The sequence below is a fragment of the Vulpes vulpes genome, chromosome 14, assembly GCF_048418805.1.
Source record: "Vulpes vulpes isolate BD-2025 chromosome 14, VulVul3, whole genome shotgun sequence".
NCBI classification, from domain to species: Eukaryota; Metazoa; Chordata; class Mammalia; order Carnivora; family Canidae; genus Vulpes; species Vulpes vulpes.
The window spans coordinates 208,910-223,006 of NC_132793.1; the positions used below are offsets into that span (position 1 = coordinate 208,910).

General features: G+C 71.9%; 2 protein-coding genes across 2 annotated transcripts; one reads left to right on the forward strand and one right to left on the reverse strand.

The window, feature by feature from the left end:
• Positions 1 to 1,215: 1,215 nt before the first annotated feature.
• Positions 1,216 to 3,200, forward strand: SOX18 (SRY-box transcription factor 18). Its single transcript, XM_072735281.1, has 2 exons — positions 1,216 to 1,709; positions 2,276 to 3,200. The coding sequence occupies exons 1-2, from the start codon at positions 1,358 to 1,360 to the stop codon at positions 3,028 to 3,030; spliced, it is 1,107 nt and encodes a 368-aa protein (XP_072591382.1). The 5' UTR covers positions 1,216 to 1,357; the 3' UTR covers positions 3,031 to 3,200.
• Positions 3,201 to 10,318: 7,118 nt separating this feature from the next.
• C14H20orf204 (chromosome 14 C20orf204 homolog) lies at positions 10,319 to 13,004 on the reverse strand. Its single transcript, XM_026015056.2, has 6 exons — positions 12,953 to 13,004; positions 12,340 to 12,499; positions 11,960 to 12,102; positions 10,932 to 11,872; positions 10,698 to 10,850; positions 10,319 to 10,578 (listed from the first exon to the last, which is right to left on the reverse strand). The coding sequence occupies exons 1-6, from the start codon at positions 13,002 to 13,004 to the stop codon at positions 10,444 to 10,446; spliced, it is 1,584 nt and encodes a 527-aa protein (XP_025870841.1). The 3' UTR covers positions 10,319 to 10,443.
• Positions 13,005 to 14,097: the final 1,093 nt, after the last annotated feature.

Here is a 14,097-nt window from a genome sequence, read left to right on the forward strand (position 1 = left end):
CTCAGGGCGCAGGGGTGACCCGGAGGGAGGAGCTCGGGGCGCAGGGGTGACGCGGGAGGAGGAGCTCGGGGCGCAGGGGTGACGCGGGCAGAGGAGCTCGGAGCCCGCAGGGGTGACGCAGGCTGAGGAGCTCGGAGCCCCCAGGAGTGATCCGGATGGAGGAGCTCAGGGCGCAGGGGTGACCGGGAGGGAGGAGCTCCGGGCGCAGGGGTGACGCGGGAGGAGGAGCTCGGGGCGCAGGGGTGACGCAGACGGAGGAGCTCGGGGCGCAGGAGTGTCGCGGGCGGAGGAGCTCGGGGTGCAGGGGTGACCCGGAGGGAGGAGCTCGGGGCGCAGGGGTGACGCGGGAGGAGGAGCTGGGGCACAGGGGTGTCGCGGGCAGAGGAGTTCGGGGCGCAGGGGTGTCGCGGGCGGAGGAGCTCGGGGCGCAGGGGTGACGCGGGCGGAGGAGCTCGGGGCGCAGGGGTGTCGCGGGCGGAGGAGCTCGGGGCGCAGGGGTGTCGCGGGAGGAGGAGCTCGGGGTGCAGGGGTGTCGCGGGAGGAGGAGCTGGGGCACAGGGGTGTCGCGGGCGGAGGAGTTCGGGGCGCAGGAGTGACCCGGGCGGAGGAGCTCGGGGCACAGGGGTGACGCGGGCGGAGGAGCTCGGGGCGCAGGGGTGACGCGGGAGGAGGAGCTGGGGCACAGGGGTGTCGCGGGCAGAGGAGTTCGGGGCGCAGGGGTGTCGCGGGCGGAGGAGCTCGGGGCGCAGGGGTGACGCGGGCGGAGGAGCTCGGGGCGCAGGGGTGTCGCGGGCGGAGGAGCTCGGGGCGCAGGAGTGACCCGGAGGGAGGAGCTCGGGGCGCAGGGGTGGCCCGGAGGGAGGAGCTGGGGGCGCAGGGCTGACCCCCGCGCGCCGAGGGCTGGAGACCCCGCGCCCCGGGCCGCCCCGCGCGCCCCGCGCGCCCCCAAGACCCGCGGCAGGTTTCCCCACGTGCCCAGGGCTCCTGAGTTCTTGGGCAGCGTCCCGGGGACTCAGGGTTAAAACGCGCGGCTGCCCCGTGCCCCTCCGCTCCGTGGGTGGGGCTGGCGGTTCTGAAGGCCCGACAGCCCCCCGGGCGCCCCCTCCTCGCTGCAGCGCAGGGCGGCGGCCCGCTGGGGTCCCTCCTCCGCAGAGGTGCTCGGAGAAGTAAGGGCGCCCCCGGGGGGGAGGGGAGGGGGCGGCCCCGCGCCCCGCCCAGTGGCCCCGTGCCCCGCCCCGCGGCCCCGCGCCGCTATATCTGGGCGCCCGCCCTGCCCGCGGCCACCGCCGTCCGCGCCGCGCGCTCCGCCCGACCCGAGGTGCCCGCGCTCGTCCCGCCCAGGCCGCGCCCAGCTGGAATGCAGAGATCGCCGCCCGGCTACGGCGCACAGGACGACCCGCCCGCCCGCCGCGACTGTGCATGGGCCCCGGGACCCGCGGCCGCCGCTGAGCCGCGCGGCCTCCCCGCCGCCGCCGCCGCCGCCCCCGCCGCGCCCGCCTCGCCGCCCAGCCCGCCGCGCAGCCCGCCGCGCAGCCCCGACCCGGGGCGCTATGGCCTCAGCCCGGCCGGCCGCGGGGAGCGCCCGGCGGCCGACGAGTCGCGCATCCGGCGGCCCATGAACGCCTTCATGGTGTGGGCCAAGGACGAGCGCAAGCGGCTGGCGCAGCAGAACCCGGACCTGCACAACGCGGTGCTCAGCAAGATGCTGGGTGAGGGGCGCGGGGCGCGCGGGGAGGGGGCACCGAGGGCGGGGGAGGGAGCACCGAGGGCAGGAAAGGGAGCACCGAGGGCAGGGAAGGGGGCACCGAGGGCAGGGAGGGAGCATCGAGGGCAGGGGAGGGAGCATCGAGGGCAGGGGAGGGAGCATCGAGGGCAGGGGAGGGAGCACCGAGGGCAGGAAAGGGGGCACCGAGGGCAGGGAAGGGAGCACCGAGGGCAGGGGAGGGAGCATCGAGGGCAGGGGAGGGAGCTTTGAGGGCAGGGGAGCAGGCACCAAGGGTGGGAAGGGAGCATTGAAGACAGGAAAGGGGGCACCAAGGGCAGGGGAGAGACGGGGCAGGTGAGGAAGGGACACCGAGGGCAGGGGAGGGAGCACCAAGGGCGGGGAGGGGTCACTGAGGGCAGGGGAGGGAGCATCAGGGCAGGGGAGCAGGCACCAAGGGTGGGGAGGGAGCACTGAGGGCAGGGGAGCGGCACCGAGGGCAGCGGGCGCCCAGCACCCAGGGCGCCCCCCCACGGCAGGCAGCCCTCTGAGCCCCGCGCCCACGGCCCGCAGGCAAGGCGTGGAAGGAGCTGACGCCGGCCGAGAAGCGGCCCTTCGTGGACGAGGCGGAGCGGCTCCGCGTGCAGCACCTGCGCGACCACCCCAACTACAAGTACCGGCCGCGCCGCAAGAAGCAGGCGCGCAAGGCCCGGCGGCTGGAGCCCGGCCTCCTGCTCCCGGGCCTGGCGCCCCCGCCGCCGCCGCCAGAGCCCTTCCCCGCGGCGCCGGGCCCGGCGCGAGCCTTCCGGGAGCTGCCCCCGCTGGGCGCCGAGCTCGACGGGCTGGGGCTGCCGACGCCCGAGCGCTCGCCGCTGGACGGCCTGGAGCCCGGCGAGGCCGCCTTCTTCCCCGCGCCCGAGGACTGCGCGCTGCGAGCCTTCCGGGCGCCCTACGGCCCGGCCGAGCTGCCCCGGGACCCCGGCGCCGCCTACGGTGCGCCCCTGGCCGAGGCACTCAGGACCGGCCTGTACTACGGCCCCGGCCCAGGCCCCTTCCCCGGGCCGCTGTCGCCGCCCCCCGAGGCGCCCCCAGCCGACGGCGACACGCTGGGGCCCGCGGCCGACCTGTGGGCCGACGTGGACCTCACCGAGTTCGACCAGTACCTCAACTGCAGCCGGACCCGGCCCGACGGCGCGGGGCTCCCGTACCACGTGGCGCTGGCCAAGCTGGGCCCGCGGGCCATGTCCTGCCCCGAGGAGAGCAGCCTGATCGCCGCGCTGTCCGACGCCAGCAGCGCCGTCTACTACAGCGCCTGCATCTCGGGCTAGGCCCCGGCCTCGGACCTGCCGGCCGCCCGCCGCCCCTCCGGGTCGAAGCGCCCCGTTCTCTTCCTGCAGTGTATTTTCTAGAACCGGGCTGTATTTTTTACTTTGCCTTTTTTATATGCATAATACAACATATTTAATTTTTGATTAAACTTTGAAATTTCTCCTTCCAAGGGTGCCGGTGACCGAGAGCACCGATGTCCAAGGCTGTTTGAGTATGAAGAGCAGCAGTGTTTGCTTTAAAGGAGGAGCAGGAGCTGGGTCGCCCCCGGGGCCAGGCGAGGCCACAATAAAGTGACTCGCTCTTTCCTCTGAACACCCGAGTCTGTGGTCGTTGGGGGAAGGGGGAGCGGTACACCCCAGGACCCTGGCCGCGCCCTCCCCCCCAGAGCGTCCTGGGAGACTGACCCCCAGCTCGGGCCCCAGGGCACCCGCTTCTCCGTCCTTCCGGGATTCTCCCCCAGACAGAGCTGCTCCCTGCCCCCCCAGCTTCCATTCCCCGCCTGTCCCAGCCCCCACTTTAACTGGAGCCTAGCAGAGGTCAGCAACCCCCCACACCCCAACTCATCCTCGTCTCCTCTTAAAAACCTCTTCCAAATAAATACACTCGCACATGACTAAAACCTTCCCCGAGCTCAGGCCTATGCGCCTCCCCAAAGGAGGTTGGCAGGGTAACCCCTGTAAGGGACACGGCACCGTGGGACCCCGTTATTGGTGAACCAGAGTCCCCAGAACGAGCGCCGCACGACACAGCCCCGCTGCTCCTCATGGTGACCCGAGCCGAGCCGGGAGGTCCAGGCTCCCCTCCCCAAGCCGCTTCCTGGCGCCCTTCCCGGCTGCCCTCCTCCCGCCCGCCTGGGCCCCGGGTCTGGTGCTCCCTCGCTGGGGACACACGGAAAAGCCCCAGCTCGGCCTCCCGCGTGTCCGCGAGCTCGCACACGCTTCTGCGTGAGGCCGCGCAGCTCCAGGGCTGCAGGGTAGCCGCATGCTCTGTGTGCACACATGGGGTGGCACCGCCACTGCACGTGAGCACCCACGAGGGCTGGACGGCGTGTGTCCGTGGGTGAGCCTGGGCGCCCACACACGGGGCCACTGCCTGGGGCCCATGAATAGGCCGGGGGCCATTTTTATGGGTAACCTGCCTCCCAGAGGCAGGGACGTCGCCCCAGTATTAACCTGCATGAGTGCCACGCCTCAGCTGGCAGCGGTGCCCACGACCCTACCCTCCGCATGAGCTGCAAGGTCCAGAAAACTCAAAAACAGACATAAAAGAACAGAGACAAGCTGGAGAAGGCAGGAGACAGACTCCCAAGTGGAGAGACCCCAGGGCAGGAGGGGGGGGGCAGAGACCTCCCACATCCCAGTATCCAGCATGATCCGTGGCAGGGACACAGGGAAAAGGCCGATCCAGCCCAGATCCAGCCCAGTCACGGCTGTCGGGGTTCTGGGGGGGGGGGTTCGGGCGCTGCCCTGGGGCTCTGAGGCTGGTTCTGGGCTCCTCGCAGAGAAGTGCCCAGGACTGTCCCTACTGGGCTCTGGCTCTGCCCTGGGCCTGCCCCCTGGTGGGGGAGGGACGACCTGAGCTCTGGGCCTGGAGCCTCTGCCCCAGCTGTGGGCCCCCCCTCCCCTGCCCTGTGACCAGCCTCACCGAGGACCTCCCTGGCTGGGTGGGCGGAGCCACTGTCCATTGTTCTACCTGCAGCCCGGGCCCGACACACCCGCGGACACAGGAGAGAGGTGCCAGCCCGAAGCCAGGGCCAGCTGTGTCCCTCCAGCTTCCTGGCACGGCTGCAGCACTATTCTCCCACCCTGCGTTCCCAAGTCTTCACCCCACCCCATCCCGTCCAGAGGGTACACCCTCCTGGGCACCTTGGGGTCAGCAGGTCGGGGGCCGGCGGGTGCTGCCGCGGTAGGGAGAGGACAGAGCTTGAGGCCCGCAAGCCCCCCCGCCCCGCACAGGGCCAGTGGGGGCCAGTGGGGGGCAGCCCCCCACCGCTGGGGGCTGGGGGAGACCAGGAGCCGGGTGGGAACAGGAGAGGGCCTCCCACGGAGAGCAGCTGTTTCCAATAGCAGCTCCTCGGTGCGGTGGGCCGGTGCAGGGGGCGGGGGGGGGGCAGGTCCCCCCAGGACCCTCTGGCCGGCCAGGGAGCACTCCGAGGGGCCTGGCCACAGCCCCAGCCCTGTCCAGCCCGGGCCAGGCGTCCCACGGCTCCCCTCCTGGCCCCACCCACCTGCCTCCTGGAGGTTCAGTAAAGGGAAGTCCCCACCCCCGGCTCCCGCTGAGTCAGGCGGCCTCGCTCCTGGCGGGAAGTCCTAGTGGCCCTGCCCCGCGCGGGCTCCCACGCCCTGCACCCAGCCCGGCCGCGGCATCCAGCCCTCCTCAACAGGCAGCCGGGGGCAGGGGGGGTGGCGCAGCAGGCGGGATGAGCCCTGTCCCTCGTGGACATGCTCCCCCAGATGCCCTTGGGGACGCCCACAGCCAGGCCAGCGCTGGGAGGGGCGCAGTGTCCCTCCCCACTCGGGCCCACATCGTTCGAAACCTACACTGGAGTTTGGCGGCCGCAGCCGTGGTTTCAGTCCACGGGGAGGACGGTGCAGGCCGTGCAGCCCGCACGCCCCTCAGCCCAGGGTCCCTCCGCTCCCCACGCGGGGCAGTGGCTCCCGGGCCCCAGAAACATCATCAACCTTCCCCCTCCGTGGATTGGCCTGTTCTGGACGCTTTGCGTGAGCGACCTCATGCAATCAGTGGACCCTGAGTGTGGCTTCGTTCACCGAGTGTGGCGATGTCGCGTCCTCCCTCCCGCTGTGGGGCTCACGGCCGGCTGTGACGAGACCACCCCAACCGCGGGCACTCAGACTGTGAATGCTGCTGCCAGGAACATGCGTGTACAAAGGTTTCGTGTGCACATGCATTTCACTAACATCACCCAGGCTTGTGTCCCTAATGACCGGGCCTGAGCAAGCAGATCAGGCACAGAGAGCCAAAGGGGCGCAGATCTGCCCTCCCCACGGAGGCGGGGCCGTGGGTGAGCCAGGACCTGGTGCAGTGCAGGCTGGGCCCCGGCCCGAGGGGGGGGGGTGTCTCCTTGTCGTGTGTTTCAGGCCACGAGTCCGCGGGGCTCCCTCCCCACCTGTAGCCTCGCCTGGGGGCCAGGCGGGCGGCAGTGACTTGGCACGCTGGGGGCTCCCCGCCCTGCGCGCGGCTCCCGCAACCCTCTGTGCGACCGGCGACCAGGCCCTGTGGCCACGACCCCATCCGCAGCCCCACGTCCCCGCCCCGTATCCCACGCTCCTGCCAGCCTGCAGCGCCGAGAAAACAGGAAGGGGTGCGCGGCGGCGGCGCTGGGAGGAAATGCAGGAAGTGGCCGCCGGGTGCGGCGCTTATCTTGGGCCGCAGCCGGGGACCCCTGGCCTCACGCCCCGCACAGCCGGGAGGGGACGCGGGGAGCGACCTGAGGACAGCGCCTGTTCCCCTGGCCGGGAGCCCCAGCCACCTCACCCCGTGCTGCGCGGGCCACAAGCGGGCTGTGGCCGGGGGTGAGGAGACCATGTCCTGCCTCGGCCAAGCCGGGCTGAGCACCCCCAGATGGGAGACCCGTGGCCTCACGACCTCGGGGCTGTGGGGTCAAGCCCCACGGGGGGGCGCGGAGAGGATTCAGAACGGCGGGGCCCACAGCCCAGTGCTGACCCAGCGGCCAGCGGCCAACCCCAGGCTGGCCCACCTCCCCCCCAGGTCCTGACCTTCCCGTTTCCCCCAAAACAAGGACTCACTTCCCCCAGCAAGTGTGGAATCCCTGCTGGCTCCTCAGGAGGAAGGCCGGGGAGGTGGGGGTTCATGGGGCTGGGGGATGATGCTTGTTGTTTGCTTCTGTGTTTACAGAGCTGGGTCTTTTCCTCAGGAGGGGACAGGATGGGGACGGTCCCTGGAGCCCCCAGGGTCCTCAGGCCCCTGGCAGGGACAATGGGCCGCGGCACCTGGCACCCCCCACCCCCGCGTCTTTGCTTCCTGGAGTGGGGGGCCCGTGTGTTCCCACGGGGAGCACAGATGGGCGGGCAGCCCCTGGCACACCTGCAGCCGGGACCGCGCTCGGGCTCACAGGCGAGGGCCAGGTGCCAGCGAGGCCGCGCAGCCTTCAGGTCTGGCCGCAGGTGCTTCCTCCCGGCCTGCCCATGGCCCCAGGCCCCCCCCCCGCGCCCAGCGCCAGGTGCAGGGCCTGGCTACCTCACATCCTGTCCCACAGCTGTGGCCCCTGGACGCGGGAGCCGGACCCCGTCTGCGCAGGCCCCGGGCAGGGCACACGCTCCTGCTTCCCAGCGCCCCTCGCCCAGCCAGGCTGCCCACGGGACCCACGGTCCCCGCCCCCTCCCCAGCCTGCGCAGAGGCAGAGGTAGGAAGTGGGGTGGGGTGGGGGAGGGGAGCGGGTGTGGGCGCGAGAACACACAAGTGGCAACGTCAGATTGACTTTCTGGTTTTCAAATCCAGAGACCAGCTTGCCAGTCGCCCGTGTTCCAGATGTTCTTTCAAAGGCTCCCAGTCTGGGGAGGCTGTGGGACACGGGCTGCCCTTCAAAGTCGGCATGGCCCCCCTCCTTTTGGAGCTGCACACGGGGGGTCTGGCTCCCTGGCTTCGGGAAGTTGCACAACCCTGGCCGTGCCCTGAGGCCTCGTCTGCCACCCTGGCACAGCCCCTCCCCCTAGGACCGCCCCCCCCCCCCCCCCCCGGAAGCAGCTGAGAAGGCACGTGGATGGGACAGGACGGCGCGGGGTGTGGGCCACGCATGTGCCCTGGAACCCACGTCTGTCTGAGGAAGAGCAGGGCTCAGGCCGCCTGCCCCAGACCTCAGCTAGGAGGGGCCTCGCGGGTGGGGGGCCAGGGACTCGCAGGACAGGACAACTGCTCTGGCCTTGGTCGGGGGTCCCGCAGCGCCTGTTGGTGCTGGTTAGGTCCAGCCGGCGTCACTGAGCAGTGGGTGCCGCTGGACAAGCCACCAAGGGGGTCCCGGTGCTCAACAGCAGGCCGGACGTCTTGGGGTCCGAGTGGGGCAGCCCGGGCTTCCCCCCTGTCTCGCCGGGTCACTGTGGCCGTCCCCGTCCTGGACCAGCGGACCTCGTCCCGGAAGCCAGGAGCCCAACTTGCCACCATCCTGTGCGAGGAAGATGCGGCAGCAGCTGGAGGGGGCCGCAGGAGGAAAGACAGGTCCACCTGCCCGCTTGGGGCCGGCAGTGGGGTCTCGCTCAGAACAGAGCCTTGGCCCAAGTGCCGAGGACCTGGAGGTGCAGGGACGCGGACTTGGCGGCCGTTAGCGTGGGGCAAAGTCCCGCAGGAGGAGTGGCCACGTGCAGGAGGCAGGCACGGAGCCGCGAGGCCGCCAGCCCCGGAGCCAGGCTCAGCCCCAGGTCGCGGTGCCGCCCGGCTTCTGCACCCCAGGACCGAGGGGGACGAGGAGTCTGTGCTGAGCCACAGTGAGGATTCACTACCGCGGGCCTTGCAGCCAGCCGGGCGCTGTGCGACGGGGGCCGTGGCAGACCCCGTGGGGGACCCGGGCGTCAGGCCCCAGGCTGACGCGGTGCTGCGGGCGGGTGCCCCCCCAGGCCCTGCCCTGAGCCCGTCCAGTTGCCCTGGGGGTCGAGTCCGGGAGGGCCGCCCGCCAGGGAGAGCTGGGCCAGGTGGGTCTGAGCCTGCGGGACGGCGGTGGGCCCGCAGGCCTCGTCCTGCTCCCACCGCCCCCGCCCCCAGGCTGGGGGGCTGCCCACCTCCCTCCCCCAGGGCAGCCCGACTGCTCTCAGCAGGGAAGGGGCACCATGGGTGGCAGCAGCCCCGACAGCCCGGAAGTTGCCTCCGACGCCCCCAGGGCTCTGGGGCCGGGCAGATCTACGTGCAAGGAGCCCCGGGAAGACGGGCAGGGGCGGCCGTCATGCAGACCCCGTCCCTGTCCCCGCCTGCACCCAGAGCCCTGGACGCTTACTGACCCTCGGCCCCGACCCGGCGGCCCCACACCTGACGCTCCACCCAACTGAGGCCGGAGCCTGAGGCCGGCGCCCTGCTGGGCCCCTCCAAGCACCCGGGCCGGACCCCAGAGCTTCGTGTCCAGCCCTCCTCCTTCGCCTCGCCCCACCCATGGCCCTGGGCCCCACCGACCATCTCCCGCGAGGCCAGTGGACCTCTCGCGACCTGACTCCAGCGTCGCTCCTCAGCTCAGACCCTCCGCAGGCTGCCCTTCCGCGGCCATGACCCCGTAGCCCGCAGCCCACTGCACACCGTGGCACGCCCACGGAGCACGAGCAGCACGAGCCCGGCCGGGGGTCCAACCCCTGAGTAAGCATCGCCCTCGTCCCCACGTCAGGCCCCCGGGGCAGCTGCCCCGCGTGGCCTGGGGCTCCTGCTGGGCATGCAGCAGGTGGCTGCCACGTCCCGAGGTCCGGGAAGCTTGGGTGGCCGTGCTGTGCGCAGGTCACGGGGCACGGTGTGCCGTGGGCTTCCTGGCTGAGGTTGGGGCAGGATCTGTACCTCCTGTGCCGGGCTCAGCACACGCACGGCGGGCAGCTGGCTCAGGGCAGCTCCTCCACCCCTCACCTCGGGCGGTGCCGACGGCCCTACCGTGAGGGCCGCTCTGCACCGAGGCCGGGCCTGGCCCATCCACCTGTCCGGGGACTGTGAGCGCTGTGGTGTCCTCGGGCGTCCGGGTGCCTGACCTGCCGACTGCCCCACCCGCCCCGGGCTGACTGGGGAGGCGTCCTGGACACTCGGGCCCACGCAGCTGTGGGCCGGGGAGCCCGGGGTCAGCCCCTCACCCCGCCAAGAGCCCAGGACGGCGGATCCCTGAGCACCCCTCCCAGGGCCGCAGGAAACGGCCTGGCCCCGCGAGCAGCCGGGCCAGCGACTGGCTTCCCTTCAGGCCCGTTTCCTTTATCCGGTTGTTTTGCTCTGGATTCACAAAGCTCGGCCTTCCCCTCCATGTCCACCCTTCCCCCATTCCAGAGTCAGCAGGCCGGGACCGGACATTTCAGGGCGCTAGAGCACCCCCGGCCTGGAGCTGCCCCGGAGCAGGGGAGGTCCGTCCAGCGACCCGGGCCGCCCCCTGCTGCCCATGGCGGGGAGCGCAGCGCCCGACCCTCGCCCGGGCGTGGGGGACCGGGCAGGTGTGGGGGACCGGGCAGGTGTGGGGGACTGGGCGTGGGGGACGCGGCAGGTGTGGGCGACCCGGCGCCAGCCCCACGGCCTGCGGGCCAAGGGAAGACCACCAGACGGCAGCAGCAGCAGTTTATTGAGTCCTGGCTTGGCGCCTGGAGCATCGCCCGCAGGCCCAGGGCCCCCCAGGAGCGCGGGCCACAGGGAGGGGCCGGGACCCAGCGGCAGGCCAGCCCGAGGGAGAGGCCGGTTCCGGGCCCCGCGGGCTCCTGTGGGCGCGCAGGACGCTAGGTGCCCTCCGTGGCCGCCCGCAGCGCAAACAGCTTCTCCCAGCAGGTGGCGATGGCGTCCAGGGCGCGCAGCACGAGCCTCCGGCTGCCGCGCCGCCGCCGGGGAGGACGCCTCTTGGGCCACCAGCTCCGCTGTCAGGACGGGGGCGGGGCGGTCAGCGAGCGCCTGGGGTCCCCACCCCCGCGTCCCTCCGAGTTCCCGGGGGCAGGGGGCCCGTGGGTGGGGAGGGACCCGGGCCGGCCCCGCGCACCTGGCGCAGCGCCCAGCAGTGGCGCCGCATGACCGCGTCCGTGCGCAGGGCCACGGTCCACGCTGCTCTCTCCAGCGCCCCGCGGCGGCGCCCGGCCACCACCCTGCGCAGGGTCCGACCCAGGGACGCGATGGACAGTAGGATTCCGCGCTCCTGGGGAAGGAAGGGAGGACGCTGGGAGGGCCCTGTGGGAGGCCCCGGGGGCGCCAGAGGCAAGGGGAGGGCGGCCCGTACCTTCTGGGCACCGCAGGAAGCTCCCACCCGACCCCTCCAGCCAGAGGCCGCAGCTCCAGTCAGGTTTTTCTGAATGAAATGCAGGGGTCGGGAGCCCGGCCCTGTCCACGCGGCCCCTGGCCCTCCCTGCCTCACGGCGGCCTGCAGGTCCTCCGAGATGACCGCTCGGTAGTGGCGGAGCACGTTAGGGACGCTGCAGGCGCGGGGCCCTGCCTGGCCGGGCGCCATCCCCAGCAGAGCCAGCAGGAGCGCCCAGAGTGCAGGCCTGGGAGTCACCTGGAAGGGACGCTGGGTCAGGGCGGGGTGCCCAGGCCTGGGGGGGGCCCCCACTGCAGCCCCCACGACAGCCCCCAGGAGTCTCCCAGCAGGTGCACAGCGGAGAGGTCGCGGGCCATCGTGACCGAGGCACGGGCTAGCAGGACACGTCCTTGCTGTCTCAGGTTTGGGGCAGGATGGACGGGGGCCTGCAGGCCACACAGCTCTATGCAGACACGGGGTGAATGGTGGGGGGCTGGGAGGCAGGGCCGGGAGGGGGGGCGCCAGGGGCAGAGCTGACCTTGGCCTAGGGGTGCAGCCCGCATCCCGCCCCCAACAGGGCCAAGCTCTCCTCCGGAGCGGCCCCCGCCCCCCAGAACGGGGGCAGAAGTGCTCTGGTTCCAGCAGGACCGCTCCCCCAGGCTCTCCCAGCTCGGGCAGGGCACCCCAGCACCTCCCACCCAGCAGGACAGGGCTGAGGGCTCCGCGCAAGGCCACACCCCCCCTGGGAGGGGAAGGCTTGGGGGAACCCCCAGGGGCAGCGGAGGGGGGCAGCTGTGCCACACCAGACACGCCTTCTCCAGCCTCCCCCCAAGAGCCCGGCTTGGGGGGAGGCCCACAGGTCGGAGAGCGAGCAGCTAGTTCCCCACCCCGGGCCACACACCACCCCAGGCCCCCGGGCTGGAGTCAAACAGCAACGGGAAAATTAATCATGTGAAGCCAGCGGGACGCAGGACTCGACTCCGCTTCCCAGCCCTGGGAGGGGGGCCCACCGGGCCGCACCCCAAGCAGCACAGAGGCCTGGGGTGCAGCGCTGGCAGGTTCGCTGTGGCCCCTCGAGCTCGCCCCCAGGCATGCCCAGCAGGTCAGGGGTCGCAGCCGGGCAGCAGCCGTGGGCATGGGGAGGTCCACGCGGCTGGAGAGAGCAGGGCAGCCCTGGCACGAGGGGCCTGACCCGGAGGCCCAGCAGCCCCCTCCCGCCCCCACCGGCCCCCCGCTGCCGGGAACCGGCACCCAGGGCCCAGCCAGCCGGACTGAGGTGGCGGGAACCCGGGGGGACTTCCCGGCAGGGCACGGAGGGCCAAGCCACCTCCCCTGGACCACGCTCCCCAACCCTCTGGCCACGTGGGCCCCCTCCCCAGTGGCCGCTCACCATGGGCCTGTCACGGCGAGGCCCTCCCTCAGCCCCGCCAGGGGGCCTGGCACATAACCGTGGGTCGCGGGTCCGTGGGCAGGGGGCGGCTGAGGCCTCAGGACAGGCTGCAGCAGGGAGCGCTGGCGGCGGGCAGAGGAGGCTTTTGAAGTTGGCTCCTCTGGGGAAGGAGGGAGGGAGCAGGAGGGAGGCCCCAGGATCCCGGCCCTACCCCCTCCCTCTCCCCACCTCCTATCCAATTGCTTCTTCAATCAACCTGACCCTGGAGCCGCTGCGGGCTCCCTGCCCAGCCAGGGTCGTGCTCAAGCCGCAGCCCCAGGACGGTCTGCGCTGCTGAAGAGGCGGGTGGCCGGGGCGCCTGCCCCTCCGCAGGTGCTGCCCTCTGGGAGCCCGGGGGGCGGGGGGGGAGAGCCTGCCCCCGCCGCAGCCCCCAGCGCCTGCACCCTCGAGTCCGGGCCAGGGGCGGGGTCGTCCCAGGCTGAGGGGGTCCTCTGCTGGGGGAGCCCTGGGCGCCCGGGAGCGGGGGCTGCCACGCCCGTGCCTGGCCGCGCCTGGTGCCCCCCCAGAGCACCTCAGAGCAGCCTCCAGAAGCCAGGCCGCCTGGACCCACAACCGAAGACCCGCCGGCTGACGAAAAGCCAAGCAAGCGCCTCAGCGGAAACCATCCCCACGTGAAGGAGAGGACATTCACACATGATGATCCCGATGTTCCAGAACTTTCCAAGGGCTCTCCAGAGGCCGCGCCTGACCACGAGATTGGAGGAGCGGCCGGGAGAAGCCAGGTCCAACCCAGGGGACCCCGGTGGCTTCCAGCGGGAAGGCTGCCAGCACCCCTGGGATTGTACAGAACGGCTGGCTGCCAAGCCCCTAAAGCCTCCGGGACCCGTTCTGTGTAGCAGGCAGGGTCCCTCCCTCCTCCTCCAAGAGATCGGAGGAAACTCCGAGGTCCCCGCCAAGACCCCGCAGAGACACCCCCCCCCCCCCCCCCCCCCCCCCCGTGAACTGCCCTGCACCGCTCCATGGGCCTGGCCCACCTCAGGCTGCGAGGTGGAGGAAGCATGTCCGGATCCAGCCTGAGTGGGATCCGGGCCACAGGGTGGCGTGGGGCCTGCTCCGGGCACCCAGCGTCCTCCTGGCCCCCAGAACCAGAGGTGGGCCCAGCGGAGCCGCATCTCAGGTGCTGGCGTTGAGGCAAGTGCCTCCCAACCCGGGCTGCCTGGGAGGGCGGAGCCGGCTGGAGGCCCCGTCACGGGTGTCACGGGGCATCAAGAGGTGCCAGGCCCCCCGGAATCTCCCGGTGCGTGCACGTGCGGGGACAGCTGCCAGCTGCCCTCTCTCCACACGTAACAATCAGCACCTCTTCCCCCTGGCCCCGGCCTCCGGACAACCTGGGACTTCTGGCCAGACGCCTGAGCCGTGGCCGACACACCCCTCCTCGGGGACCCTGGCGGCTTCCAGCGGGACACACGGGACCCACAGCTGAGAAGGCCTCTGTCCTCACACACCAGCCGCGGGACTCCACTCAGACTCCAGGTTATGCCTTTTCCAGTCCAGACATGAGGGCGGTTACAAGCGCTTTAGGACAAAACTGGTAACTTAGGAAAAATAAATTCACTAGCAAATGTGAGAAAATCTCTTCTTGGTAACACTTCCCTCAACGCGCACCCGAAGGGCCTCCTGGTGACCCCCTAGCGACACAGTTTGGGAGGCACTGCGGGAAGCTGAACCTGCCGTCTGCGCTCTCACTCGGGAACGCCA

Excerpts from the sequence above, each read along its gene's own strand:
- C14H20orf204 (XM_026015056.2), bottom strand. The coding sequence starts at position 13,004 with ATGGTTTCCGCTGAGGCGCTTGCTTGGCTTTTCGTCAGCCGGCGGGTC. Across the intron at positions 12,500-12,952 it reads CGTCAGCCGGCGGGTCTTCG|AGGAGCCAACTTCAAAAGCC; the intron begins GTTGTGGGTCCA and ends CTCCTTCCCCAG. Across the intron at positions 12,103-12,339 it reads CTCGCCGTGACAGGCCCATG|CCGCGTGGACCTCCCCATGC; the intron begins GTGAGCGGCCAC and ends TGCTCTCTCCAG.
- SOX18 (XM_072735281.1), top strand. The coding sequence starts at position 1,358 with ATGCAGAGATCGCCGCCCGGCTACGGCGCACAGGACGACCCGCCCGCC. Across the intron at positions 1,710-2,275 it reads GGTGCTCAGCAAGATGCTGG|GCAAGGCGTGGAAGGAGCTG; the intron begins GTGAGGGGCGCG and ends CACGGCCCGCAG.